General features: G+C 39.9%; 1 protein-coding gene and 1 long non-coding RNA gene across 3 annotated transcripts; both read right to left on the bottom strand.

Annotated features, from left to right (window-relative positions):
• Nucleotides 1-248: 248 nt before the first annotated feature.
• LOC134564048 (protein-glutamate methylesterase/protein-glutamine glutaminase 2-like) lies at nucleotides 249-9,287 on the bottom strand. Of its 2 annotated transcripts, XM_063422647.1 has the most exons (5): nucleotides 9,121-9,287; nucleotides 7,792-7,908; nucleotides 4,605-4,746; nucleotides 2,999-3,103; nucleotides 249-2,093 (listed from the first exon to the last, which is right to left on the bottom strand). In XM_063422647.1, exons 1-5 carry the CDS (start codon nucleotides 9,148-9,150, stop codon nucleotides 2,038-2,040), a joined length of 450 nt encoding a protein of 149 aa, XP_063278717.1. In that variant the 5' UTR covers nucleotides 9,151-9,287; the 3' UTR covers nucleotides 249-2,037. The 2 variants fall into 2 exon arrangements, with proteins under 2 accessions (XP_063278717.1, XP_063278716.1); XM_063422646.1 differs by having other exon boundaries at nucleotides 249-3,103.
• A 6,753-nt stretch (nucleotides 9,288-16,040) lies between these two features.
• Nucleotides 16,041-24,186, bottom strand: LOC134563823 (uncharacterized). Its single transcript, XR_010083427.1, has 4 exons — nucleotides 24,170-24,186; nucleotides 22,701-22,780; nucleotides 17,258-17,404; nucleotides 16,041-16,111 (listed from the first exon to the last, which is right to left on the bottom strand). It is a non-coding gene; the product is annotated as an uncharacterized LOC134563823 (long non-coding RNA).
• Between the last annotated feature and the right edge of the window lie 3,189 nt (nucleotides 24,187-27,375).

Here is a 27,375-nt window from a genome sequence, read left to right as displayed (position 1 = left end):
AAAGAGCAGGAGAACGTGAAAACCTTCTACTTTAATATGAACGCTCAGAAACTAGGAAATCTCACGGTGACAATTATTTAATAAATTCCTTTAATTATTAAATTGGCGGACTCACTTATATCATCCTGGAAGACGCAAAATAAAAACTGATCTTTGAACAGTTAAATTTTGATGGAATTGAAGAGTTGTTTATATTGCTGAATGTTAATTTTGCCTGTCCAGTCAGGATGGAATGAGGAATGGGTTGAGTTGCTGAGAGTGCTCAGCTGGTTATTGCAACTTGCAGAATGACTCGTGAGATGAGAGAGCAAATGTGTTTACGTACATAGACACAGGTACACATAGGTACAACAGGCTTCTGCTGCATTTTATAATTCAATAATTCAGCTTACAATTGTTTCCTGTTACATATATTTTTAGGCTAGGTTTAATGGAACCCGCAAAGTAAACATGATTAACTCTGCAGTAACCTTACTTGGAAGGTGTCTCCCTACTGAGAAAAGACAGTTGTCATAGTTTGTGAGGAGTTTGTCTCCTCAAAAATTCTAATGCAAAAATTCATTTGGGATATCAGTAAGCTGTGGCAATATAACTGTTTTAAATTCTTACTCTAATTTCTTTTTTTTTTAAACCTTAAAAATAATGATGGATCGATCGATTGCAGAAACCTTTGACATGCTTATCAGACTGGCTGAGAATTCACAAGCACACTTTACTGCAATGTGTGTACAAACACGGCTGCTGAAGCTGCTGTGAAAATGCAGGAGGTTTTCACAGATGTGGCACTCTTCCTATTCAGCACAGGCATTAGCACAGAGGAATTTGTGAATGGATGTTTTGACATCCTGTGTGCAGAAGTCTCCAAGCCTATGATTGACCCTGGTCCGTCTGGCAGTTCCCTGCAATGTGCTTATGCCTCCAGGTTGGTAAGAAGAGACGTCGGGCCCTTTGGCAGCGTTCCCAAAAAGGCCACAGGACAAATGGGAAGATCACTCTCACCCAGCTGGACTTTCCTGTGGGCTCTCAATTTGAGGGGTTGCAGGGATCAATGCAACAGATCACCCTCACTTCTCCAAACCCTGCAGCAGAACCTTGCTGAGAATGCAGCAGTGCCCACACTGCGTGGGGCTGACGCTGAGCGAGCCCTGCATGGGCTGCTGCCCCAACACCACGCGAGGCTGCGTGCCTGACACAGCAGGAGCTGGTCCCCACTGGCAGGGCTTTATCCCTGCAGGAGCTCTCACGAGCCCTGAGCAGAGCACACGACATTGAGCACATGCTGCTGAACTTCCATTCCCTTGTTCATGACGCTCTGGGACCGGCCTGGATCAATGGGCCAGAACGGTCTGAGCACGCAAGACACACTTGGGGCAAACAGGACCGCAGGAAAAGTATCGCTGGTAGCTATAATTTCTTTGGCCATTTTTATGGTGAGGAACACACTTGCATCTGAGTTCAGCTTTATTTGACTGTGCAGTTTTCTGGGAGCACAAGAAGTCTTTTTCACGAACATAAGATGATTGGTTGACTGTTATCTGATGAGCACATGATGCTAAAAGTGAACAATCCTCCTTTTAGATACCAGTGGCCTGCCTTAAAGAAAAGAAAAGCAAGAAAGCAAGAAAGCAAGCAAGCAAGCAAGCAAGCAAGCAAGAAAGAAAGAAAGAAAGAGAAAATTATAAATAATAATAAAAAAGAATCAGAATTCCAAAACCCATGCACCCACTGCAACCACTCCCCAAACCCAAAAATTTCCAAGCAACCAAGCATCCATACTCAAACAAAACCGAAAAACTACCCACTAAGAAACAGGGACTAATATAAAAAGCTTTACAGTAATATATTTGATCCCTGTCTTAGCTTAAAGCAGTAGGTTACACTTCTGAAAGAAGTCTGAGAATATTGCTGTCAGCAGTTACTCCCTGTTATGTTTACAATTCAATATTGTGGTCCTGGCCTCCAGAAGCTGTGCAGCATGGAGGGAGGTGCTGTCTTGGAATCCACATGCAAGTGAGTCTAATTGTTTGAAAAGCAGACCTACTTGCAGCAGCAGCAGCAGCAGCAGGAGGAGGTGCATGGGGTGAAACCTGAGGCTGAAAAATAAATGTTGAGAAAGAGTCAGTTTTAAGAAACAAATCTATGGAGAGAGTGCAAATAGGTATGAACGAAAATAAAGTCTATTGGAAATGTTAAGTGTTTGTAACAGAAAGGAAAGAAAAAGGGAAAATGAAAGGAAGGCGCGGAAGGAAGGAAGGCACGGAAGGAAGGCGCGGAAGGCGCGGAAGGCGCGGAAGGCAGGAAGGCAGGAAGGCAGGCAGGAAGGCAGGCAGGAAGGCAGGCAGGAAGGCAGGAAGGCAGGAAGGCAGGCAGGAAGGCAGGCAGGAAGGCAGGCAGGAAGGCAGGCAGGAAGGCAGGCAGGCAGGAAGGCAGGAAGGCAGGAAGGCAGGAAGGCAGGAAGGAAGGAAGGAAGGAAGGAAGGAAGGAAGGAAGGAAGGAAGGAAGGAAGGAAGGAAGGCGCGGAAGCAAGGAAGGCGCGGAAGGTGCGGAAGGAAGGAAGGCGCGGAAGGAAGGAAGGAAGGAGGAAGGGAGGGAGGAAGGGAGGAAGGGAGGAAGGGAGGAAGGGTGGGAGGAAGGAATTTAAAAATAAGAATAAAAAAATTAGAAATCGAAAACATACCCACCTGAATCACTCCCCAAAACTAAAAATTTCCAAGCAACCAAGCATCCATACTCAAACAAAACAAAAAAATACCCAACAGGAAATAGGGAGTAATGGGGGGAAAAAATACAGTAATAAATTTAATCCTTGTCTTAGCTTTAACCAGCACGTTACTCTTCTAAAAAAATTCTGAGAACACTTCTGTCAGCACCAGCTTTAACTTTCTGTTATGTAATTCAATATTGTGGTCCTGGCCTCCAGAAGCTGTGCAGCATGAGGGGAGGTGCTGTCTTGGAATCCTCATGCAAGTGAATATAACTGTTTGAAAAGCAGACTTACCATCAGCAGCAGGAGCAGCAGCAGGAGCAGTAGCAGGAGCAGGAGCAGCAGCAGGAGCAGAAGGTGTACGTGCTGCTTGGGGTGAAACTTGGGGCTGCAAGATATCTGTTGAGAAAGAGCCAGTTTTAAAAAGCAAACCTATGGATAAAGTGCAAATGGTTATGAACGAAAGGAAAGGCTATGAGAAATATTTAGGTGTTTGTAACAGAAAGGAATGAAGGAAGGAAGAAAGGAAGGAAGAATGTAAGGAAGAAAGGAGGAAGGTGGGGAAGGTGCAGAAGGTGCGGAAGGTGTGGAAGGAAGGTGTGGAAGGAAGGTGTGGAAGGAGGATGTGGAAGGTCTGAAAGGAAGGTGCAGATAGTGTGGAAGGAAGGAAGGAAGGAAGGTATGGAAGGAAGGAAGGAAGGTGCAGAAGGAAGGAAGGAAGGCAACGGTAATAAAAATTAAAAAAAAACCAAACACCCACACACTGCACTGACTCCCCAAAACCAAAAACTCCACCAACTAAGCAACCAAATCCAAATTCAAACTTAAAATAGCCAAGCAGAAAGGGACCAATAGAGTGAAACATTACAGCAGTAATTTTACCATCCCCTTTCTGCTCTAAAAAAGCTCTCAGAATGTTTCTGTTTACTTTAGTTAGATTTATATTTAATTGTTGTTGTATTTGCCTTACAGAAGCTGTGCAGTGTGAAGGGAGGCAACAGCTAGGAATCCACATCCCAGTGACTATAATTGATTGAAAGGCAGACTTTTACCATCACTGTCACAAGCATGGGAAGGAGGTGTTTTGGCCAGTTGGTGTCCAATGCAACCCAAAAAAGATTCTATGCAGATAAAGTAGTTTTAAAATTAAAATTAAAATGTTTTTAAATTTTAAAAAACAAGGAAAAGCACAGCACAGAAATTGTGGCTGCCATCAAAGCTGTTACAAAAGTACTATTGGTTTATACCAGAATGCACGGAAAAGATCTGTGGCAAAAAAAAAAAAAAAAAACAACGAAAAAAAGAAATTTAAAAGAGTGAAAAAACCCCCAAAAAACCCATAAACCAAACATGCACCCACCCACCACTACCACTGCCCAAAAACAAGAATCCAACCAAGCAAGCAACCATACCCAAACTCAACCCAACTAGATCTAAAATATGGGGATCAGTAGAAAAAAATGGCACTGGTAATTTTAATCCCTGTGTTAGCTTTCAGCATGCCATTTCTCTTCTGAGAAAAGTCTCACAACATTTCTGTTAGCACTAGTTTTTCTGCTTCACAGTGTTTGCAATTCAGTATTGTTGTATTTGCCTCCAGAAGCTGTGTAGCATGAAGTGAGATGCTGGCTAGGAAGCCACATACAAGTGACTATAATTGCTTGAAAGGCAGACTTAGCAGCAGGAGCAGGAGGTGGACTAGGTGCTTCAGGGAAAACAGGAACCCAAAAAGAGTCTGTTCACAGAAAGTCAAAATTACCTCAGTGCAAGTAAATTTCAAGAAACAAGGAAATGCAGTAAGTGTTGTTGTGTTTGCCTCCAGATGCTGTGCAGTGGGAAGGGAGGTGCTGGCTAGGAACCCACATCCAAATGGCTGCAAGTGCCTGAAAAGCAGGCTTACCAGCAGGAGCAGGAGCTGGAGAGGGAGGCGTAACAGCTGCTTCGGGTGCAAAGTGAACTGGCAAAGATTCTCTTCCTGTTGTTAATGTTCCAACTCGGTCAGCTGCCAGTGAGTAGAGATCCATAAAATGTCTAAGCAGGTGCTTTAAAGAAAAGTAAAAGGAATCATTAGTTCCAGGCAAGCTACACTTGAAGTACCAAATAGCATACATCCAAATTTGTTACCAAAGACTCCATTTTTTTAGTAGAGAAATCCAATACCATTTGGAAGCCAGGCAGAATTTCAGTCCTAGCACTTAAACATCAAAAAGGCCATTGTGTTTCTTTTAAAATCTTGAATATTAGTATCATCGAGGAAAAGGAAATTTCACAATCCACACCCTAGTTAGAAGATGCTTTGATGAGATGCTTTCAAGTATGCGGTACAGCACTGAGCTCTTGATACAATTTTTTCATTTTATTTCAATACAAGACTCAGTGCAGGTTCAATTTCTGTTCACAAAATTTACCATGCAGTTTCAGGCTGATTTTCCCACTTCCAAAAGGAGTCAATTTACTAATCCTTCCACTTCACAGCAAAAACAAAATAAAACAAAACACCTGAAAAAAACAACCAAAAACACATGCAAAACACCTCAGCAGTAATAAAAGAAACCTACAGTCTTCTAAAAACAAATAATCTGATTGCAATATACCTGGAAAAAAGGTAACTGTTTGCATGTATGTAGTGGAAGAGTTTTGTTATATTGTTTAGACTGATGATAAAGTTAGCAGGACAAGACAGCACAAATGATTTCGCCATATTGATAACTTTATATCCAAGTAGTCTTAGCTAACTGTTGAAATGACTGGTCTTCTTTACAATGATTCATCACATTTTATTTGGTATATTTGTTCCCTTCAGATCGTATGAGACTGGTCTTTTGAATGTAAACCTGTGGTATAGATAAAAATCGGGACCACAAAAACTTAGTACGACAAACAGGGATTTAGAAAGATTTTTGAAGTTTTCCTTTCCTTGGTTTCACACTGCTGCTTTTCAGAATAGATGTTAACACAGCTAAAATCAATCAAGTTCTTTCATTGTCTAGGAAAGGGCAGTGGCAAATTAACCCATATCACATCTTTTCTCACCAGAAAGAGTCTCCAAAAGGTCTTGGTGCTGTGGTTCTAGTCCTAAAAGAGGATCCTTGCAGACTGTAAGGCCTTGAATTGAAATGTGCTAGCCACAGACTGACTAAGGCAATTCTAGAGGATGTGCCTGTAAGCAACTCCACTGCTTTTAGTGACAAGTGTCCCTAAAGTGATTCCTAGCCGCCTACTTCACCTCAGATTGCAGGATTGCCCTTAATACAGGTTGGCCTAGAGTAAAATTAAAATGCATGATGTAACCGCTGGCTATAAAAGGCAATTTTTATAAGAAAACCTCAGTAATGTGCTTGGAAAGGAATCAGACAGGAACCAGAGATGAGGGCAGGGCAGAGAGAGAGGAGAAAGGGGGAAAGAGAGATGGAGAAAGTGAGAAAGAGGAAAAAGGAAGGAGACGAGGAAGTTCACAGTGACACAGACTGTGAGCCATTGGTGCTGTTTGCATATGTCTGGAGTTACCAAGTGAACCTGAAGCTGCCAGATGAACAAGAATTTTACAATTCTGCCTCGCCAGTGAGTTCCCCAGCACCTACTGTACTATGTGAGTTATACCAGAAGCACTTTGTGCAAATATGAAATGCAACGTTTTGTATTTCTGATTCTCTTCCACAAAGAAAGAGGGAACAGGCTGCCCTGCAGATGCTTCTGCAATCATTGTCAGGTCAAACATGAATGGGAGTTGGGATGGGATTCAAAGAAAAAAGAAAGAAGAAGCATCTGCTACCAAATTAGAAAAGCAGGATTTAAAACCTGATTGCCACAATGCCTCCTGTGAAAAGATGCCACTCGTGGGACCTTTTGTGCAGTTCTAAAATAAATCATCACTGTCCTGGGTAAACATTTGTAATTGTACCCCTTGATGGAAAAGTTCATCTGCACTAATTAAGTTTCATAGGAATCTCATGGCATGACATGTTACATATTTCCATATTTTAGTGTGCAAAGATGCTAATGCGTGCAATAACTTACATCTTTATCCTATTGAAACACATATATGCAGGCAAGAAGGCAACACTGGGAAAGTTCCAGCTTAGAATCTGCCTTTCTTGAATGCTTGACTTTGTGACCCTGACCCTGCAATTATATACTGCATGAGAACAGAAAACCTACAACAAATTGGAAGGAATTACTGCAGAAATGTACACACTGTATGCAATACTTAGCTTGGCTAAGTTCCTTGCCCTTTGCTTGATTACCTCTCTAATTCAGACAGAAAAGCACCATGAAAGAAATATGTGCTCACTCTGCCTTTTGTTCTCTCATTGGGAAAAAAATTCTTTCTTAGCACGAATATATTCTGCATAACTATAAAGACTAAGGGATAATTTCTCTAGAAGACATCAAACTTAAAATCAATAAGGAAGCATTGTACTGAACCTATCCTCAGAACTGAAAATATGGCACATTTTCAGATAATTTTTCTTGTTTTCAACTCATTGTTTTGTCCTAACAAAATCAGTATTTTGAAATGTGCAAATCTTTGCACATTTCAAACAAACCTACATGAGCAAAATAGCTTCTATATTTAAACATTCTAAAGAGCAGTTTCTTTTAAATGAGAAATGCTCAAAATGTTCACAGTTAGTTCTAGAACTGTGGGTTGAAAAAAACCTGATACTAACCAAGAAGGAGCATGAAAATCTTATCTTTTTTGTTTGGTTGCGTTTGTTTGTTTGTGGGGATCTCACTTGGTTTTGGTTTTGTTTGTGGTTTTTGTAAATTAGTCTTGTGTATATTAAGGGGAAAAGAGAAGAGGAGAGAGGGGTATTAATTTTCAGGTAGGTATACTTTTGTCCGTGTTTGTATTCCTATCAGTTATTTAATGCTGTAACTGCAAAATTAAAAGTTGACATCATCTCTGAAATACCATGTGCAAGAGTATCAATGGAAACTGTCTTTCAACTCTTGACTGCAATACTTTTGACGCTTTTTGCTCTCCACATGCTCCGAGCAGTCTCTCTGCTCATTTTAGCTCAGAGGCAAAAAATGAAAGAAAATGATAATTAAAAAAAATGAAACAGGATTGGTTTTAGACGAACCTGGAATGCTATAGCCTCTGGCCTGTCCCTCACTGCTTCCTCTGCGAAGATCGGCAGCTGCAGCTTGGGAAGCACTGTGGCTGCTGCAGCACCTGATGCCACAGCCTGGTCTGTGACCTAAAGGAAAAAAAGCACAGAATCAATGGTAATCCTCCTTCAGACACACCAGCTGGGATGAACTGAGTCCCCTTGAGCCCACTGAGTGGACTTGCATTGATTGCTGGGCCTAACCTCCATGAATAAAGTACAACTGACTGAATTTTCATTGGAAATAGATCTCTAACTCACAGTGCTGGGAGAGAATGCTACCCAAAAAAAGCACCTTGCCCTGGTCTGAAAAGGGAAAGGCCAAGGATATGGCATGTATGTACTACTGTAAAAACACAGCACTTGCTGCATGACATCCACTTCCAAAGTTTGAAAGAAGCCAGTAGGAAGAGGGTGGTGGCACAAAGAAAATTTTTAATCAGCACAGTTTGCTGCAGGTGAGACACACAGTTTAGGTTGTGTCATTTCCCATGAACATTAAAGGAAAGAGACTTGAAAAAGAGATGTGAAAATTAAATGAACAAAAGAAATTTTGGTGAATGCAGAAATTAAAATAAAGAAGAGATTCCCATGTTGTTAGGAATTAAAGATGTAGTAAGGGAAATTGACACTCCAAGGTAATGAAAACACTTTTCTTTACTCTCCGCTGCTCTAGATTGAAAACAGGTATAAAACCATTGGCCATTAGAGCTGTAGTTGAAAAGAGTCCTTCCTCCTAAATAATTCATATAGACAGCTTTGTTGGACCTTTAACTAGTCCTATACCAGAGCACAATTGTACACGGCAGAAAGAAAACTCGAGATTCTTGTTAAATGTTAAATATGCTTTAAAAACCCACTAGTTTCTGATGACAGATTATGACTTGCTGCCTTTTCCTATTGATGATGTTTCAGAGGTTAAAGTAGCAGACACAAAGCCAAATGTTTTACAGCCACCAAGTATGTGACCTCTCATTACTCAGTAAAGGGTTAACTCCACAACAATTACCCCTTCTTTGTGTGTTCCATTAGTCTTCACGTGGCAACCAGAAACGGTGTTCAACGAGGGAAAGAAGGTGAATTTTGTCATAGGTTCTACATTTAGAACAAGTCGTTTGAGTACTACAAACTTGCATTTTATTTCACTGTGGTTTTTGAAGACGGAAGAAGTTGAGGGGGGAAATTTCAACTCCAAGGAAAGGAAGGTGCGTTACACCAACTTCTCCCCTGAGAAGAAGAAGTTCTCAGGCTTTGGAATCTTTGGAAACACAGAAAATCAGAAGGAACACTTCAAATTCTTACCGCAATCAGTGTGGCGTCCACAGCTTTCATATGATTAAGGATCAACTCTTTGTCTCTGTAAGAAAGAAAAGAAAAGAATGGAAAGAGGAAAGGAGCAGCAAGGAAAGGAGGGAAAGGAGCAGCAAGGAAAGAAGAGGAAAGGAAAGGAGAGGTTCAGAGAGGTTTGGAGAAGTTCGGAGAGGTTTGGAGAGGTACGGAGATTTGAGGAGAGGAGATCTGAGGAGATTTGAAGGGAGAGGAGGGGAGGGGAAAGGGAAAGGGAAAGGGAAAGGGAAAGGGAAAGGGAAAGGGAAAGGGAAAGGGAAAGGGAAAGGGAAAGGGAAAGGGAAAGGGAAAGGGAAAGGGAAAGGGAAAGGGAAAGGGAAAGGGAAAGGGAAAGGGAAAGATCAGTGCAATAACTTTATAGAACTGAAGCTCTACCAATGTAGAAATTTATCTCCTGCTACTTTATGGCTACCATGTCTTGTAAAATATTTGTTGGTAACTCAGACTGTTAGGGTTTTCCTTTCTTTTTCATCTCTCTAATGCAAACCCTAAAAGTAGTTAATGTACCACTGTTTAGTGCATTCCCATATGAAAAATGCTTCTGTTGAAGATAAGCAATTGAAATGGATGTAATTCTAGGCCTACCAGTTAACACCTATCATAGTTTGGATATGGAGGTCAGAAAAAGACTCTAGCAGCATGGTATTATATTCTTGTATTGGAAAACACTAACAGATTCTGCTTATTTCATCTGCTCTGCTTATATATTCCAAAGGGAGAAAAAAACTCTAATTGTTGTGAAGAGTTGTTAGAAGGAAGGGAAGGGTAGTTTTCTTTGTTGATACTCAGCTGCTATATACAGGGGGAAATAAGCCAGTTTTAAAGCCAATTCCCATTAAAATAACCCATTCCGGATACATGTATGGCCACAAGAAGGGTCTTGACTAAAATATCCAAAAGAGCTTGGAGCAGGACGAAAAGGGCAAGCTTTCTAGAACAAATCCTTCCGCAGGTCACACCTGCTTGGATCCAATCATACTAAAGAACATTTGGCACTTTATTCAGCTTGCTAAGTATTTCATTGGGGACTCTACAAATTGCATTATTTCCCTGGGGCATTTCCCTTTAAAACCCTTAAAGCTTCTCAGGTGTTGCTCTTCAGAGAGTGAATGATCCCAGGTATGATGAGAAATTTTATTTAATTAATTTTTTTTCAGATCCTACCCACAGGACAACAATATTCATAATACATAATTCATACTCTGAGGAACAAAGTTTGCAAAGATTTATTTTTTTTAATCTGGCCCTATGACTGTAAGAATAGGTCAGCAATAAATGCCTTCAAGTCAAGGGGGCTTCTTTTGACTACCAGTCTTTTCAAGACCAGTGCCTGAGCCTTTCTTTCCACTCCAGGTTATGATGTGAATGTTGTGGGGTCGAAATCCAAAACTCCCTGGAATCAGCTGGAAGATCTATCTTGTCCCACAAAAAAGGCTCAGTCCAGAATGGGTTTCAGTCCCTTTGGCAGCTAAGACCTGTCCCTTAGCTGATGCTTCTGTATTGACTATAAATAAATGGTATCTGTCTATAAAAAGATGGTGTGGAAACACAGAGAAGAAACCCACATTTCGTAAAAAACCAGAACTTTAAGGATCTGCCAAAGATGTTGTCAGATCCGTAAGAAAGCACAGGCATTTTGTTTGCTGGTTCTTTCAGCACCCAGAATTTGGAGCACTATTAGGGGATAACTGCAAAAACTGTATGACCTAGTAGTTTGAACTAACAATTTTGGTTTTCAAAGACTATCCCTGAATTTTAAAAAAAAGGGGCTGATGTACTTTTCTCTTCTAGCCTTACACTGGCCAGGTCTTGGAAGGAGGAATTGAAATTTTTGTTCATTTTGTGTGACATCCCCCAGGCCCCAGGGCTCACTTTGCTGCCTCTTGGAGGGCATATTCTGCCTTCTGGAGAGTCTCCCTCAGCCGCTGCCAGTCCTGCTCCATGTCTTCCAGGAGTCTCTCCTGGTGATTCAGAACTTGGTCTCTTCTCCTCAGCTCCTCTGTTGCTTTAGAGGGGCTCTGCCAGCAGACAGAGAGTGGAGTTACTCATCAGCCCCAAGAAATGCACTTTATGCATTGCCTACTGACCAGCGTGGAAGACAAACTGATTGGGAAGTAGATTTGGACCACTGCATACTAAGGTTTTATGAATTTCCTAGCAAAAATATTACTGGCTCAGAACCCCACTCCCCCCCCCAGTTTTTAGTATATTTGCTAGGTACCAATGTGTTTTAGAAAACAAAATGATTGTAGGCTAAAAAACCCAAAACAAACCCTCATTGAAGACTTTTTCTTACATTTTTAAGAATAAAACATCCATCACTTCGAATTTTAAAAAAAAAAGTCTTTGAAGTGTTTTCTCGGTGGCCTAAAAATCCAGCAGACTGAGAAGTGCGTATGTATTTACTCCTGTGTTTTTTTATTTACACAAGGACTGCACTATTTGGCTTGTTTAACAAAAGGTGAAATTCTGGTGCTCTTCTGTTCCAGAAGAATAACCTTACTGTCAGAGATACATTTGACTCTTGGCATCTACATGTGTCTTCACTCGAGTGCAATACCAGTCTGTCACTCAACTCCTGAAGCTGTTGCCCCAATTCTTGTAAAAGCAATCCTGTCTCACGCTCACGCTGCAAAGCGTTATCTAATTCCTCTTGTATATTGTCTTGGGTGATTAGTTTTTGGAAAGAGAAATAAGTTGTGTCTGATTCTGTGACTATATTCAGTGGTTTCCCTGCCTGACTTTCTGAGTCCCACTTGCAAACATACCAAATTCTAAAACAAATGCATGTTCAGGATTGGTATTGAGGTTTTTTAACACAAAGACAGATCACTGAACAATAAAATGGCAGACCAATTAATGACTGCGTTATTTATAAAGAACATTCATCTAAAGTCCCAGCATTTATTATTCTAGTCAAATAGCACCTCAGGATGCAAACCTTCAATATTTAGAAGGAAAAATATGCAGATCAATGTTCAAATTTTTAGCAGATAGCTTATTAACCCTTGTAGACCCTTAGTAAGCCACAGTTCAGTTTCAGTAAGTCAATCAGCAACAGAAAATTTCCGTGGTCTTAGTGGATGCAATTCATTCACCCACGTTAATACTTTCCGGTGCATTCAAACTGACCCAACACCTGCACAGCCCACAGAAAATTGTCCAGTTGGCTTGGCAGCACAACACACTCAAAGTTATTTTAAAAATTTGTTTTGGGTGGATTAGGTATGATTAAATAGCTGGCCCAAAACAGGCCTACAGCTCCAACCCTCAAACTCCACAAGCCATGCCTCATTCACTTACAGTGACCTGAATCAGTGGTATAACAAATTGATTCAGGTTATAAATAAATTTTAGCAACAACAGCATGCAACCCTGTCCTGAATTCTTCTCATATATAACATATATTTTACTAAGGAATACAAATAAAAAGGAAAACTCTTGCCACAGTAACAGCTAGCAAGCACTTAAGGTTTCTAGTAGAATATGTTCAGCTTGTAATTTTATTTGGTAGTTATAAATAGTTATTTAATAATTTCAGCTAATTACTATCTGTAGTTAGGGCAGAAAGTTGCTTTCCTCCCTTTGTACTCCTTTTGTACAAACAATAAAAATAATTAAAAAAAAAAAAAAAAAAAACAAAAAAAAAAACAACAACAACAAAAAGCACACCACCAAATAACAAACAGGGTAAGAGAAGGGCAGAGTTCTTCCACAGCTCAGCACAGCAAAGGCAGGAAATCCTCAGCACAGTAAATATTTTGACAGTACGTTAAAGAAAACCTAAACAATGTGTGCCATGGGCTTTTTTTCCTTACCAGTGGGCTTTCAGACAGGCTGAAGCTGGTTGCAGCATTCACTAATCTCCCAGAGGGCTCTTCAGTTTCCTCGGCCCCCTCTCTCCATTGCACATTTGAATGCTGTCTTTGTAAGCTGGAAGGTTTCCACAATAACATACTTCAACCAAAATTACTTGTATTAAATGCACTATATTCTTTTAAAGGATAATCAATGAATATGGCAGATACCACGTTAGCACACCACATAGCTTCTGAAGTTGCTTGTCCTTTTTAAGTGAATGAAGAAATTTGTATTCCTTCTGAGCAGGACCTTTCAAGTGGTTATGTTCTCAGTTATCAAGTCTCATGTCATGAAATTCAACTGGTTTTTTGGATATCGCCTTGAAATTGCACATAACAAACAGAATTCTTCATATCTGAATGAACACCGTGGCTCTCTTTAGAGAGACCATGTCACATCTTGCATCATCAACCCTGACTTCGAGTACAGTTCTTGCTCCTAAGGTTTCTACATGCTGACTCTACTCTGACATAACTTCTAAAGCAGACTACCCAGAATTTTAATCTGTTCTTGTCTGTCAGGAAAACAGATCTATCAAGAGCCTGGCATGACTAAACAGGTAGCTGATGAGAAAACTACAAGGCCAAACAACAGCCTAACGGAGACAGAAGCGGAGACAGGAATCCAAGGAAGAACTTAACGAGATTGCCTGAGTATTCAGGCGTGGTGTCAGGAAAGCCAAAAGCTTGCTTAAAATTGATGTTTGCAAAGGATCACAAAGGTGTTTACAGCCCAAGTTTTGAGCTGTAAAATGATGCACAGGGACAAAAGTTCTTTTTCTTCTGTAAGTTTTAAGTATCTTACTAAAAACAACTCCATAACTCTTGAATGAGTTGCTCAGGCCACAAACATCCTTTCCTGCAGGAAAGCCAGTTTCTTTCATTCTCCACCACTCCTTGTGTGAATAAGTCAACATAAACACCTGTGTATAGAGACCCGTCCAGTTCTAGGCTGAAAGAGAGGTCACCCAAGTTCTGTTACCACAGACACAGTGGACTGTGCTGGGCAGAAAACATATCCCAAGTGATTTCCTCTGCTCTCACTTATTTCAATATTTTTTAACCTCTTAAAGCTTTCTACAGCCATTCAGAAGTTGAAAACAAAGATTACCCACTATAAATGATACACAACTTCTTGACAAGAGTCTTGGAGATTCAGCTGGCTCACTGAAGTGGAAAACAGTGCTTTCATCATAACATAAGTGCATATAAAAACCCCATCTTTTCTGGACCTGTTGCAGATGTTTTCCTACACTCAACCCAACCACTGCTGGAAGATGGACCCTACCATAACTCTGAATTTCAAAATTGTTGGTTTGGCAAATAATGTGCAACAGACCAGTTACTCTCCGTGCCCATTCACAATAGCTTTGGTATCTGATATGGGCCTGTTGTCAATGGACTGCCTGGTTCTGAACTTTCGCTTCGGTTTGGCATGTTGCACTAGATTTTATGCTGACTGAAAATTGCAGTCAATGTAAACTGCAAGTTCTACTCAAGCTGTTTATTCCCATTTTACAATGGCTTTAAAAAGAAACTTACACTTTTTTTCCTCTCTCACGTGCATTTTCTGACTCTCTGAAATCTTTCTCTCCTACCACTGAGAAAGTTTTTCTCCTCCTGCTTTGCTCTTCCTTCAAAGCATCTTCAAGCTCTTGGATTCTTAACTACCAAGTGGCAAGAAAACAGTTAAGGGACGTTAGGCAAGACTACCACGGTTTTTAATGCTGTTCGCTGTTTTGTTCGGCTTTTTACAGGTGAATCTATTCTATTGATTCTACATGGAATTCGAAAGCACTGAACACATTTAAAAATGTATTAATACCTAGAGTTCAAACCAGAGAGAAACGGATATGCTGACCAAAACCACATTTTGTTGTCCTTTCACCGTGTTTGGATTTTCCCATTTTCAATTACTTATATTACTGAAGTTTTCCAGGGGAATTCTATTGCCTTTAAGTAGACTCGCAAAAGGCTGAGATTAACAGGAAAAGCTACACTTGAACTCAGAACAAACCTCACCTGGAGGTTGTTCATGTACATAGACAAGGAAGAAAACCTTACCAGTTCTTCACTCATAAAAGATAAAGCTCTAACTTCAAGTAATGCTACTCTTCTAGTTCCTTTGTATGTTCTAAAAGTTGAGCAGGAATCAAGAAAACTAAATTATCACTGCTTACTTAACCACCACTTCAGAAATCTAAGCGCCTGTACTTAGGGCAGGTCACAAGAAAAGAACTGACAGAAGAAGGGCCATGCTTATTTGTGTTCCTCAGAAAACAAGAAGAAAAAAGATGAAATTCCTCTTTGTTTTCTCATTTAATTTTTCAAAAATCCAGTGTGAAGGCTTTGTCAGTCAGTACGAGATCTTACTGATTTTTCATCTTACAGGTTTCTCACCCTTGCTTTTTAAAATAAACCCTAACTGCTTTAGTGGATTAAACCCTGTTTGATAACATTTAAAAATACAAGAATTTTATATTCAAGTATACATATTACATTTTTTCATATATTCTAACCTCTCTGGTAACTGCAGATAGAATAACTTTGAAGCTGAAATGTCATCTGAATAACTACGTTTGGAACTGCAATCTCAGGATGCATTAGTATCTCACACCTTAGAGACTCTGCTTGTATTCACTGTATCTCCAAAATCACCTAAGTGCTCATTCCAAAGATATAGGACAGGACATTTTAACTGTTTAGCTATTGTGAAACCTTTCCTTTCCTCTCACCATTTCAATGCTACTTTGAATACTCCAACATAAGAATGTGACTTTTTAAAAAATATTTATTCTATTAGCTTGATAATTCCCTGAAAAAAAAGCAGGTATTTTCTATTATCTTTTACAGTTTTGACACCCATTGCAAAACATCTACTCAGTGTTTTCACTGAGGCAAGGAGGCCTTGACATTTTTCGACGATTGTACCTACACAAGTTCATCTTCTGTTTTACTCTAAACTTCTACCAAATATTTGATAAAAAATTTACCTGCATGATTGGTGTCTTTTGTTCACATTCTATCTGTGCTAGTCTTGCAGCTTCAGCGTTTTCCTGAAGTTCCTTTGTTTTCTCTATAGCTGCCTAAAAGTACATTTTAAAAATATTTAAGTCCAGAAAGATGATAACATCATGCAAAGACAATTGTATTTCTTCAGTTGTTTAGGCCAACCTAAACCATAAACCAGCCTGTGATATCTGAACTACTTGCACTTAGGAACTGGGAAAACTCATGTCAATAAATAAAGAAAAAGACCTATCCAGAATATTAAAATCATATTTTCTGTTTCGTTAAAGAAATCGAGGTCAGATTATGTTCTCGCTGCGTATTTTACAATCACAAATGCCCATCTCCATATAAAGGTCTGGACATGGAATTTCAATTGAAAAAATGTTTTTAGCAAAAGCAGTAACTACAGATTAGGAATTCACATGTAATTTTAACTACACTGTTTTCTATCAAAAAAATCTTTCCACTAAGCTCAATGACTGATTTGAAAAGAACAAGACACCCCAAAATGATTCCTGCCTTCAAGTGATGCGACAAAGATCAAGAAAAAGACATGACTATTAAAAGTCAACTAAGACACTGAAGGTTACATAGATACCTGTGAAGTCATTGATTTTGGACAGCTAAAGCAAAGTAGCAAGTATGTGAGATGTGAGACTGAATCCTGACTCTAAGCACTTCAGTTAGGGAAACATTACCAGAAAAAGAAAGAAAGAAAGAGAGAATTTAAAATACAAGCTGTTGGCAACAAAGTTCAACTCTGTAGAATCTCACACATTCACAAAAGGAAATAATCTTGAGAAACAAAGATCTGTGCAAGGCCGATTAAAGTCAGCAACAGCACAGAGCTTACCAAACCTGCTCCACAACAACATCAGCCAAAAGGCTTCAGCTCTGCCTCCTCCCACAAGATTTATCTGCTTAACATGCTTAATTAAAAAATAAAAACCACAAATCCTGCACAAAGACTCCCCCTATACCTCCATATTGCTATGAGTATTTTCCCAGTGACATAAACCTCTCCCACCTGCTGCTCAAACACCAGTCCCAGGTCAGGCTCACAGCATTCACCTGTGAATCTACCTTTCCTGCAAAACTGACACTTCGCATTTTGTTCATCAGACACAAGACACTCATAGCCTAACTCAGAGGTTCCACCCCTCAGAAATGAAACTGCTCAGTGCCTGCTGAGACTCCCAGCAGCAGGCAGAGAGCTTTACCTCCAGCTGCCCGACGAGCCTCTCCTGTCTTTTATTCTTGATATCCAGAAGGATGGTCTGGAGCTCCAGCATCTCGCTGCAGTCATCGTGCTCTACCTCCACATCCATCAGCCGCCCGAGCACGTCTTGCCGGGCAGCATTCATTTCCTAAAGATAAATAGGTAAATGGACAAATAAATGCATCTAGAGCTACTTTTTCCAAGATCAAGTATTGCAGTAGAGAATTCAACAGAGGAGTGGAGACTGCTTCAGAAGAAGATGTTAGAATTTTAGAACCTAAGATGCCAGCCCATGTCAACAGGAATGTTTACCCAACAGCAGACACACTTTTAATTCACCACCAGGAAATCTGTGTTGGCTCAAAAACCACTGTGAACATGACCTTCTGTGGTAACACTAAAATTGCAGTCAGATCTCCTCAGGAAATCTTTCCCTAAAAGACTACAGCCCTTCCAATCTCTTCTGTCTCCCAACTTAATGGCAATGATAGAGGGTGCATTTGGTGAAATGATGCATACGGACAAAAGTTCGTTTTTGTCCTGATTTTCATTGCTAAAACTTCAAATCAGATGTTTTCAGAAACAGTTAATCCTACCGACTAAAGAATTTTAATGTCTGCTATTCTGAAAAGGATTTTTCTTCCATCTAGAAACTGAATTACTTCAAAAACTCATGAAATATGAAGTCCTCAGTAGAATACAGTCAGCTGGTCCTCACGTCATTTTCGGCATACAGAAATTGAACTAAGCTACAAGCTGGGAGAATTACCGACATTACTGGACTCTGCAGCTCCGTGAATTCACTGCTGCAAAATCCCTGTAGTCCATATGAATTTGACTAAATTTAAGCTAATCCTCTTGCTTTGCATGTCCAGCAAGACAGGTTTCTTCCCTTCAGAATGCAAACAAAGTAAGTAAATAAATAAATGGAAGAAATCCAACCATTACAAAGCTTTTCCTTGATACTCCTGCGCCAAAGTAGTACCTAAAAGAAATAGCAGTGAGAAAATACTTCATGAAAATTTCCTTTTGTTTGAATTATTATTATTGCTCTAAGTAACAATTCTGCTCTTAGCAGTTTGTTAGGGGCAGCTGATGTGGCTGCTCATTCATCTGTTCTTGATTAAATACAGCCAATAAGCCAAGTTTGTTGCTCCATAGCTGTTGATCTAGAGATTCCTGCTTCTTATGCAATGACTTGCTCTTGTTGTGCTCCCATTGCTCCATCAATGGTGGGGTGATTCTGTAAAATGGGTCCCTGGAACTACTGGGATTCAAACACTCCAACAAATCAACCACATCTTACATTGAGAATTCCAAAGCTGGGGGTGCAAAATATTCTTCTGCATGACTTTGCTGTTGTGCAGTGCTCAAGTTTCCTACATGCAACTTTAACTATTAGCAATGACACTAAATGTGGGATCAGTTCCTGTGCACTGGCATGAGAGGTCTGTACAGTGCTACTTCTTTGTTTTTTCCCAGCTAGTGACTGTGATTTGGAGTCACCCGACGAGAGGATTATTTCAAGGAAAAAAATTGCATTTAAGGAAGCAAATTACATTTATGGCAATGATAAAATAAAGCAAAGAAACAAGCAAAGTCCTTAACTCTGGCTTGTTTTGACTGGTTAATTGCAAGTATTTTTTCTCAAGCTCATGGTGTTTTCCTCTCAAATATTCAGCAGCATCCATTTCTGACGGATTTCTATCCTGAGGTAACTGTGACTCCTATATATCACTACCTGAGCTGAAAAATGTGTTTTCAAAAACCTTGAGTATTCCTTTGAAGTCTGAATGCTTCTCTACTTCAATTACCCAGTCATGGGCCCAGAGTTTTAAATATTCACATAAGTAAGTTTACTTTGTGCAGTTTTCATCTTACTATTGCTCTCTGAAGAAAGGATTATATAGAATTGCTTCTTGTGAAAGATACGAGACATGTGGCAGCAGGAACTTAAAAGAGAGATGCGCTTTGGATTAACAAAGTTGATTTAAGCATAACATATTCATTATCATTTTTCAGTATCTTTATTTTCAATCATGAACTTCCATCATTTTTGATCATTAACTTCCAGGAGGCTTAAAAGCATTGTTCCAATCATTTAAGTTAAAACAACCAACAAGCTTTTTGTCTCCACAGTAAGTCTCATTTTTTAATATGAGTTACCATCTAAAAACCATCTCTGTCATGAAACATATGCACAGATGTGCAAAAAACCTCTCTTTCACACACTTTGTGTTCAGAGATATGTCCACTCAAACTACAGATGTGCCACAAACACAACACAAACTAAAGGTTTAGTCCTCCAAACTACCCTGTTTGATCTTAATTTCCACTACTATTTCAGTTAAAACAGAAATCTAGTTAGCAGAATCAGCCCTTGAGCACCACAAGCAATAATAACAGAGTCAAAACAAGGTCTCTATATATAAAGTGAAAATTTTATACATAGAATATGCAAATTTTTATATACACACACACACACATAAATATGTACATATTCATACATCTATAAATATGTATATAAAATACATATTTATTAACTAGTTATATAATTTCAATTGAAATTATTATAACTGTAAACTGGACAACTTTTAAGTTATTTCAGTACTTGAAAATCAGTGTTCACCTTATTTGATATATGTTGGTTTTCACATTGGTTAAGTATGTGAAACTGCAATAATTATTTTCTCTACACAAAAGTGCAAGAGTTTGTGGGCAATAAATGTGAAATACACCGATAAAAGGAACATGATTAAATTAAGCATTAAATCGACATCAGATAATACAGAAATGTAAACACTAAAATACCATACCTTCTTCTACGTGAAGTATTTTTTACAGAAATGACACTGTACTGGCATTCAATTAAGAGATCTTTTTAAATAAATAAAAAGTGACCACTTTGCCCCTAGATTTGTGTATAGGCACAATAAACACTTTTCATGGACAAAAATTCACCTGATGACACCTATTTTCTCACCTTTTTTTTTTTTTTGACTGGCAAAAAAGACAAAAATGCCATCAACAAGGGGATCGATAACTTAGACTAAATCTTGCCTTTAAAGTCAGCACTACTATTAAAGGATGCAATTTCAGTTTCTTAGCTTCAGACTGTCAGTATTTTATAATTTAATAAAGACTAAGTATATTCCCATTTAAAAAGAAGACAGACTTCATCTGTGAGGTCAGAATAGCGCTATGTCCATCAGAAATTGTTCTGCAAGTTGCCCGGTTCCTAACACATTTTATGTATTTAATAAACGTAGGAGGTAAGAATCACTAAAAATTGCATGCACTAATGTTAATTAGTAATTTTCCATACTTACTACCAGAGTCATACCCAGAGCAAAGCACATGACTCAAAGAGCAAGAGACTAGCAACAATTAAAATCACTTGATTTAATGCAACTCAGTTCCTGCAAGAAGAAGATTTGGAAATAAGTAGAACCTTAACAACCAGAGCAGCTGCAAGCTGAATAAAACCTTGTTGGTCATTTGAGAGAGCCTTTTTTCTCCCTCTCTGGGGAAAACACAGAAGAAATAAAGGCAAATAATTTTATTCAGACATGATGAATGAAGTATCAATCTCAGCTGAAGACAGCTAAAAGCCAGACAGCACCAAGGGGGAACAAACAAAACCCAAACCAAAACCTGGGGAAGACTTGGTCCAAGAAACACGGGTTATGGAAAGGGTAACCATTTATCTGGTCTCTAGGCAGCAGAGGAGTCATTTGGCTTCTTCAAACCTGGTGAGATTTAATATTATTTTCATGGAGGCCACATGGAATGAAAGCAAGAGAATAACCACTTTTTCTAAAAACCTTTAAGGCTTTAATTAAATTACATTGCTTTGTACGGCACTCAGAGCCAAAAAAATCTCTTTCTTCCAGCTCTCCTATTAAATATTCACCAAAAAACATAATGGAAACACCTACACAAGAAAACTTAGAGGAGAAACTAATTATGCAATTAACTCTTCTGCTTAACTGATTCGGGGGGGGCGGGGGGGGAGAGGGGGAAAATAAAAACCAAAACCATACCATGCACAAATTATAGAATGCCAGAAGCATTAGCAAATTAGCAAAAGGATGCTATGGCAATGGAAAATGTGTATTAGAGTATTAAAACAGAGAACAGAATATTAAGTACTGGCAAAAAAAAGGCATTAGACACCTTCTTCAAGCAGCATTTTATGCACAGCTTCTAAACTCACAATGTAGTTGGTGGAAACTTAAAAATATATATCAGAATATATCTATACTTTTTTCTTAGTATAGAACCAAAACCACCCAAAGCAACAAAAATGAACAAACAAGTATCCCCAGCCAACCAGTGACAGAACTGCTGAACTATTCCTGTGTTAACCACTTTGTTTTGGCTGTCTCCTTAAACATCTTCAAATAAAATAGGAACTAGCCTTAAGAATTTTTGTTTCTGTCAAACTTTCTTTAATTATCACAGCATGGCCAGCAAATGCAATACTTTGTGAAAGCTTCCTACTACTACTTGTAGGACATTTTCCCTTCCACCTTCATCTAACATCCAGAAGTGCTACAAGCGTAAAGCTCTCAGAAGATTCAATCAAAACAAAACCATACAAACTCCCTGGAAAGTTTCAAAGCATGCACAATTTGCAGTCTAATAAAATTCAGACAATGTTTTCTACTTCCATTTTCATATATTCCTAGTTCGTTCATCAGCCCTTGGTTTTGAACTAAAAGATGTTGTTTGCCACCTACAGCTTTTATCTAAGACACCATTTTGGGCAAGATTTTAAGAATCTTCAAGAAACTATATAAGCAGGTGAAATAGCTCCCAAGTTCTACATTGCAGAAGGTAGTTTGTAGCTCAAAACCTAAATTCTTGGTGTTCACAAGTCCTCTGGTTACAGTCAGCGGTGGCCTTTGCAGAAATGCAGCTGTTCACTAGCTTCCATTCCAGAGCTGACAGAAAATGCAGAGTAATTTTGCAACAGAAAGCAATGTTTTTTCACTTATTACCTGGCAGTGTCATTTTGCTAAACTTGTGCAGCTAAAGGAGCACACTGTAGTCTGATTTTTTAACCAAAGTCCGTATTTGTGGAATTTTGCTCTTCCCATGTAACTGGCAATTTTGTACAGGCTAAAGAGACACAAATAGTTTGTGCGAAAGATCAAACTGGTATCAAGTTATAAAGCACAGGTAAGACATGGTAAGACTTAAAGCCAACCTCTGCCATGTCAATGAATGTGGAAAACCCTCCTGTGCCTCCTAGGCAGTGCTCCTACGTGCTGACAGAAGGTATCTCTACCTCCTGATGACTCTAGGACAACTTTCATGGGTAACACCGTATCCGGTTCTGCCTCAGCCTGAATTGCATCATTTCAGGCATCTAGACAATAAACAAGCCACAAAAGCAGGAATTAAACTGCTAGACTTAAAAATACAGAACTGGGCCTCACCGATTAGCTTCCCTGGAAGAGATGTTGCCTGAAGCGGGTGAACTCCTGGTGGCCAAAACACAGTCTTTTAAGTCTAGAAACTGTGGAGAATTAAGAACATAGTTAACCACACATACTTTGGCTTGATGACCATCAAAGATTCATCTCTTCTATATCACAAAAACATTAAGGCCTCTAGCAGAGACATGCTTTACTTTATTTGTCAGCCTACTGAAATACTCATTTTTTTAACCACATCTGAGCAGTTACACAAGTGTTACTACCATGTCATGTGAGCAATTACCACAGCTGCAATTTGACATCGTCTTTAGAAAACAGAATTGTACTGCTAGTCCTCTAAGCCTGAATATTGAGGAGAAATAAATACACCTAGTAGAACACATGCAGTAGAATAGCCACTTTCAAAACACCAATAAAAAAATATTGTTTGCGTAGATTGAGCTACATTCTCCTAAGCAGATTACAAATTCCATTTCTCTTCAAAACAATCTAAGGGAGATAAATGAAGCTAGTATGACTTTTTAAGTAGATCAAATATTCAAGATTGCCTGTCTAATAGAACACTTGCTACGTTAAAGGCTGCTAAGTCTTTCACAAATTGCACAGAATTTTTGCATTAAGATGTAGCCTTGAGAACTAAGAATTCAGCTTTTCATAACACCATTGCAACTTACATCAAAATCTCATAATGAACAGAAAAACAACCAAACAAAATCATAGTTTCATAACAGAATCAGAATGGTTTCTGTCACATCCACATCATTCTGAAGTTTTAAAACTTCTTTAAATTACTCTGAACTCACACAGAGTAAAAGGAAACACTAAATCTGGAGTGTCACTTGCAAATGCTAAAGATTTTGTATGTGCAATATTCCTCTGTTAAAATATGCATCGATAGCACACAAAGGGATAAATTCAAAAAGCATGCTATTTCACTTAGGGGAAAAAAAACCAAACCAAACCAAAACCAAAGCAAAAACAAAACCAAAAACGGTGCCATGGAGTACCTTGTGGGAGCTCCATAATTAAAGCTCCATAAAATTTTTGTTTGGGGAATTATGTTTGATGTGGCATTAAGAACTTGTGTCAATTTCTTCCTGCGAACTTCTGAATATATGCTGAATACTTCAAATAGGCCACCGATTCAGAATCGATATGAGGAAGAAATTCTTCTCAGTGAGGATGGTGAGGCCCTGCCCAGGTTGTGCAGAGGAGCTGTGGCTGCCCCATCCCTGGAAGTGTCCAAGATCAGGCTGGACAGGTCTTGGAGCAGCAGCTTGGGATAGTTAGTGGAAGGTGCCCCAGCCCATGGAGAAGGGTGGAACCAGGCGACATTTGAAGGTCCCACAACACTTGAAAGTAATAGAGACCACTCAAGAATAAATCTAACCATGATCTTGAGGCGCACTAACACAAAACAGGCAAAGCGCGGAGCAAGGAACAGCTCCGCAGTGACTACAGAAACTCACCGGACAGTCTGCCGCCGATGCCGGGAGCTGTGGCGATGCTGCTCCTCCTCCTGCGTGACGAGCTGGGACCGTCGGAGGGCAGGGGCTCCCGGCGCCGCAAGAATTCTTGTTGTGGGAGCGGCTGGGACGAACGCGGAGCCCCAGACGGGCATGCGGGCATTCCGCGGTTGCCATGGACGAGCGCGGTGATGCCACAATGCCTCGAACGGAGCGCGGGGCTCGGCTGGGGTGCCCGGAGGTCTCTCCGTCCTCCCAGACATGTTTTAAGGCTTAAGGTCTCCCGACAGTAAAATAGAAATGCAGGAAGTTGGAAGCACCGACTGACATGAAAGCCAGGCTTAGATGTGCGTTTCCTCAGGGCTGGGCACTCTTCCCCCAGGTTATAGAGAGGAACAAACTGCTAGGAAGTTTTGAATGTCTGTGAACAGACTCCAAAGCGGGGGGCTTTCTGGAGCACAGGAGCACATTTCCCATGATGAGGTGGGAGCTGGGTTAGGCAAAGGTTCTTATGAAACTTTAAAGCCGAGAGATTTCGAGCCCCAGGTATGAGCATGTATGTCAAAAAACAACTGAATAAAACCCACCCTACAATGTCCTGGAAAAGCACTTTTTCCTTCTCCAAGCATTGCTTTACTTTCTGTAGCTCTGGTTTTAAAGTTCCTGTTAAATTCTCTCTGCCTGCACGCTTAGCGTGCAGATGATTTAACTCCTTGTTGGTATCAGGCATGGCCCCACGGTATCCTGAGCTTCTTCCAGGTTCTTTCTTACAGCACACATCCATCACGATACCCAGGATACATCCTTCAAGAATGAAGGATTTCAACTGCAAGAGATCAAACTCCGTAACATTTTACACTCTCTGCGATAAGTCTCAAAATGTCATTTCGCATTTGTGATCTTATCTCTGTAAATGGTTTCAGCTGTGGTTTTGCTAATTCTGTGTCATGTAGTTATTTGAAATAGATTCTACCAAACAAAATGGGGAGGGTGGAGGGTGTGTTGCACTATTTCATTCTTTCGTGATTTCCAAGAGATTTTAATGCTGAAGGTTGTGATTTTAAAACAAAATAAGAGAGGATAAGACAACAAACCAACTCCATGGACAAATCACAGAAAAGTGAGGTTTAAGTTTGCATACCTGAAATAAAGACTGAGCTGTAAAATGCAGACTTTCTTGTCTGTTGTCTTCTCTCTCCTTTTGTGAAGAGAAGTTGCCAGGTCCAGTCCATGGCCAGATGCTCTCTCTGATGCTCTCTCTTTGTCTTCTTTTAGACAAAGCTTGGCTTTTACCTGCTTCTTCACTGAAGTGCAATTCGAGTATTTCGTTTGGCTCCTGCAGCTGTTGCTCCTGATCATTCAAAAGTGATTGTGCCTGATGCTTCCTATGTAATGTGTTATTTGATCTTCCTGCACTGTCAAACCTCTCACGGGTGATGAATTTTTGCTGAAACTTTTAAAATTTTTCTCTCACAGTCTCTGGGCTTTGTCAGCTTTTTTTTTTTTTTTTTTTTTTTTTTTTTTTTTTTTTTTTTTCCTTTTTTTTCCATCTTACTGAAATTCCATTTGAATTCTGCAACTTGTGGGTGCAGTGTGGTGTTCCATCTGTGCCGCATGAAGCCGTCCTGTAAATTCAAATATTCTGCAAGGATGCTTTATTTTTCATACTGGACAGTCTGTCACAAAACCTACACTCCAGACAAGGAGTCTTTCTGCAGATCAGGGGTGCACTTGCTGTGGAGTAGTGGAACTGTCTCGATTGTTACATTCAGCTTGTCCATAATTTCTGATAAGGAATTTCTGGCTGTACCTATTTGTACGAGCGCACAAGGCCAGGGCTTTGGTTTGTTAACAACATTCTGAAGTTTAGTGCTAGAATGGATTATTGCAGCACGGAAATTAACTAGGAAATCAGATGAGTGCTTCAAAGCACTCTTCCTCTTCACAAACTGGCAGATTATGCCTGTATTTGGATTCTCCTACACACATTTGAAATCCAGCGCCTCCTTCTGAGCCCTTTGTCTGGGTGAAAAGAGAACAAGAAGACTGGGCTAAAGCTTCAAGCCTTTTAGCTACCAAAACTGCAATCACAGCTCCTCCAAGCATATAAGCCAGGCCTTTGGTTCTTCCTTTCCTCAGCCTTGCTTCCTCTTGATTGTTTTCCTCATCAGCAGAGAGAGCATTCATTAGGCTCCTGGTTTTCTCTTTCACTAATTTGTGGATGTTGTCCTGGTCCTGGAGACAGTCTCCTTGCGAAGACGCCCACATCTGGCTGTAGAGAGGACACAGCCATACCACGCTCCTTTTTTCCTGCTCCCATTTGTTGCATTCTCTAAATCCTTTTTTAAATTGCTAATATGCTGGAGATCGCGCCATGTTCATAGGTAAGAAGAATTAGAAGCTTATGGAAGTTTTCTAAGCATGGAGAGAAGTAAAAAAATGCCACTATTAAGCACAGGTGCAAGTAAGGAGGAATAAAATAAAGACCAGCTGCCGCCAGCCAGTGTTGCATATCAAATATGTGAGATTTTGTTTCCACAGCAAGACTCAGCTACTGAGGATTTGGAAGTCAGCAGATCTGTTTATGGCAGCTCACCATTACTCTGGACCCCAGCAATCACATGGCCTGACTATCACACGGAGAATATCCTTCAGAAAGAAAACATGCCAGAAAAAATCATCTTCTTCCTGAGGCCACACCACATTCTGCAGGAATAATAATGATTTGATTTGATTCTGAGCTAGTTAGCTAGTAGGAAGAGAAGTCCTCACGCAAGCATGGTCGTTATAAATTGGACAAATTAGGAAGGATTCTAGGAAGCGGGGTTTGAAGCATTCAGCAGTTTACTCTCCATTCATCAGCTCTTGAGGCATGGACAGTGCATACTTAGAGACAGGAGGAGAATTGGGACAGAGAGGTTGGAGATTTCAGGGTTGTTACAGCAAGCAGAAAATACTGGAGAAGTTTTAGCCTTAAGTCCTGCTGCTGGGAGCAAAACCTCTTCCTTAATACCTCTGTTATTATCTGTTGCTTTTGGGGGTTAAACCTCTGTTGCAGTCAAAGATTTGAGAGATATTTAAGCCTGACTTCCATTTCCCTGGTGCATAAGGGGAAAGGAGCTGTTTTCCTTGCTAAGAAACATGCCCTGCCTGCTAGCCTGCTGTCATCACTATCACAGGTGCTGGTATGGGAGAAGATGCCTTTGGGT

This window comes from Prinia subflava, chromosome Z (assembly GCF_021018805.1).
Source record: "Prinia subflava isolate CZ2003 ecotype Zambia chromosome Z, Cam_Psub_1.2, whole genome shotgun sequence".
Lineage (NCBI taxonomy): Eukaryota > Metazoa > Chordata > Aves > Passeriformes > Cisticolidae > Prinia > Prinia subflava.
The sequence above is the reverse complement of the archived record's forward strand: the minus strand, read 5'-3'. Positions and strand labels throughout refer to the sequence as shown.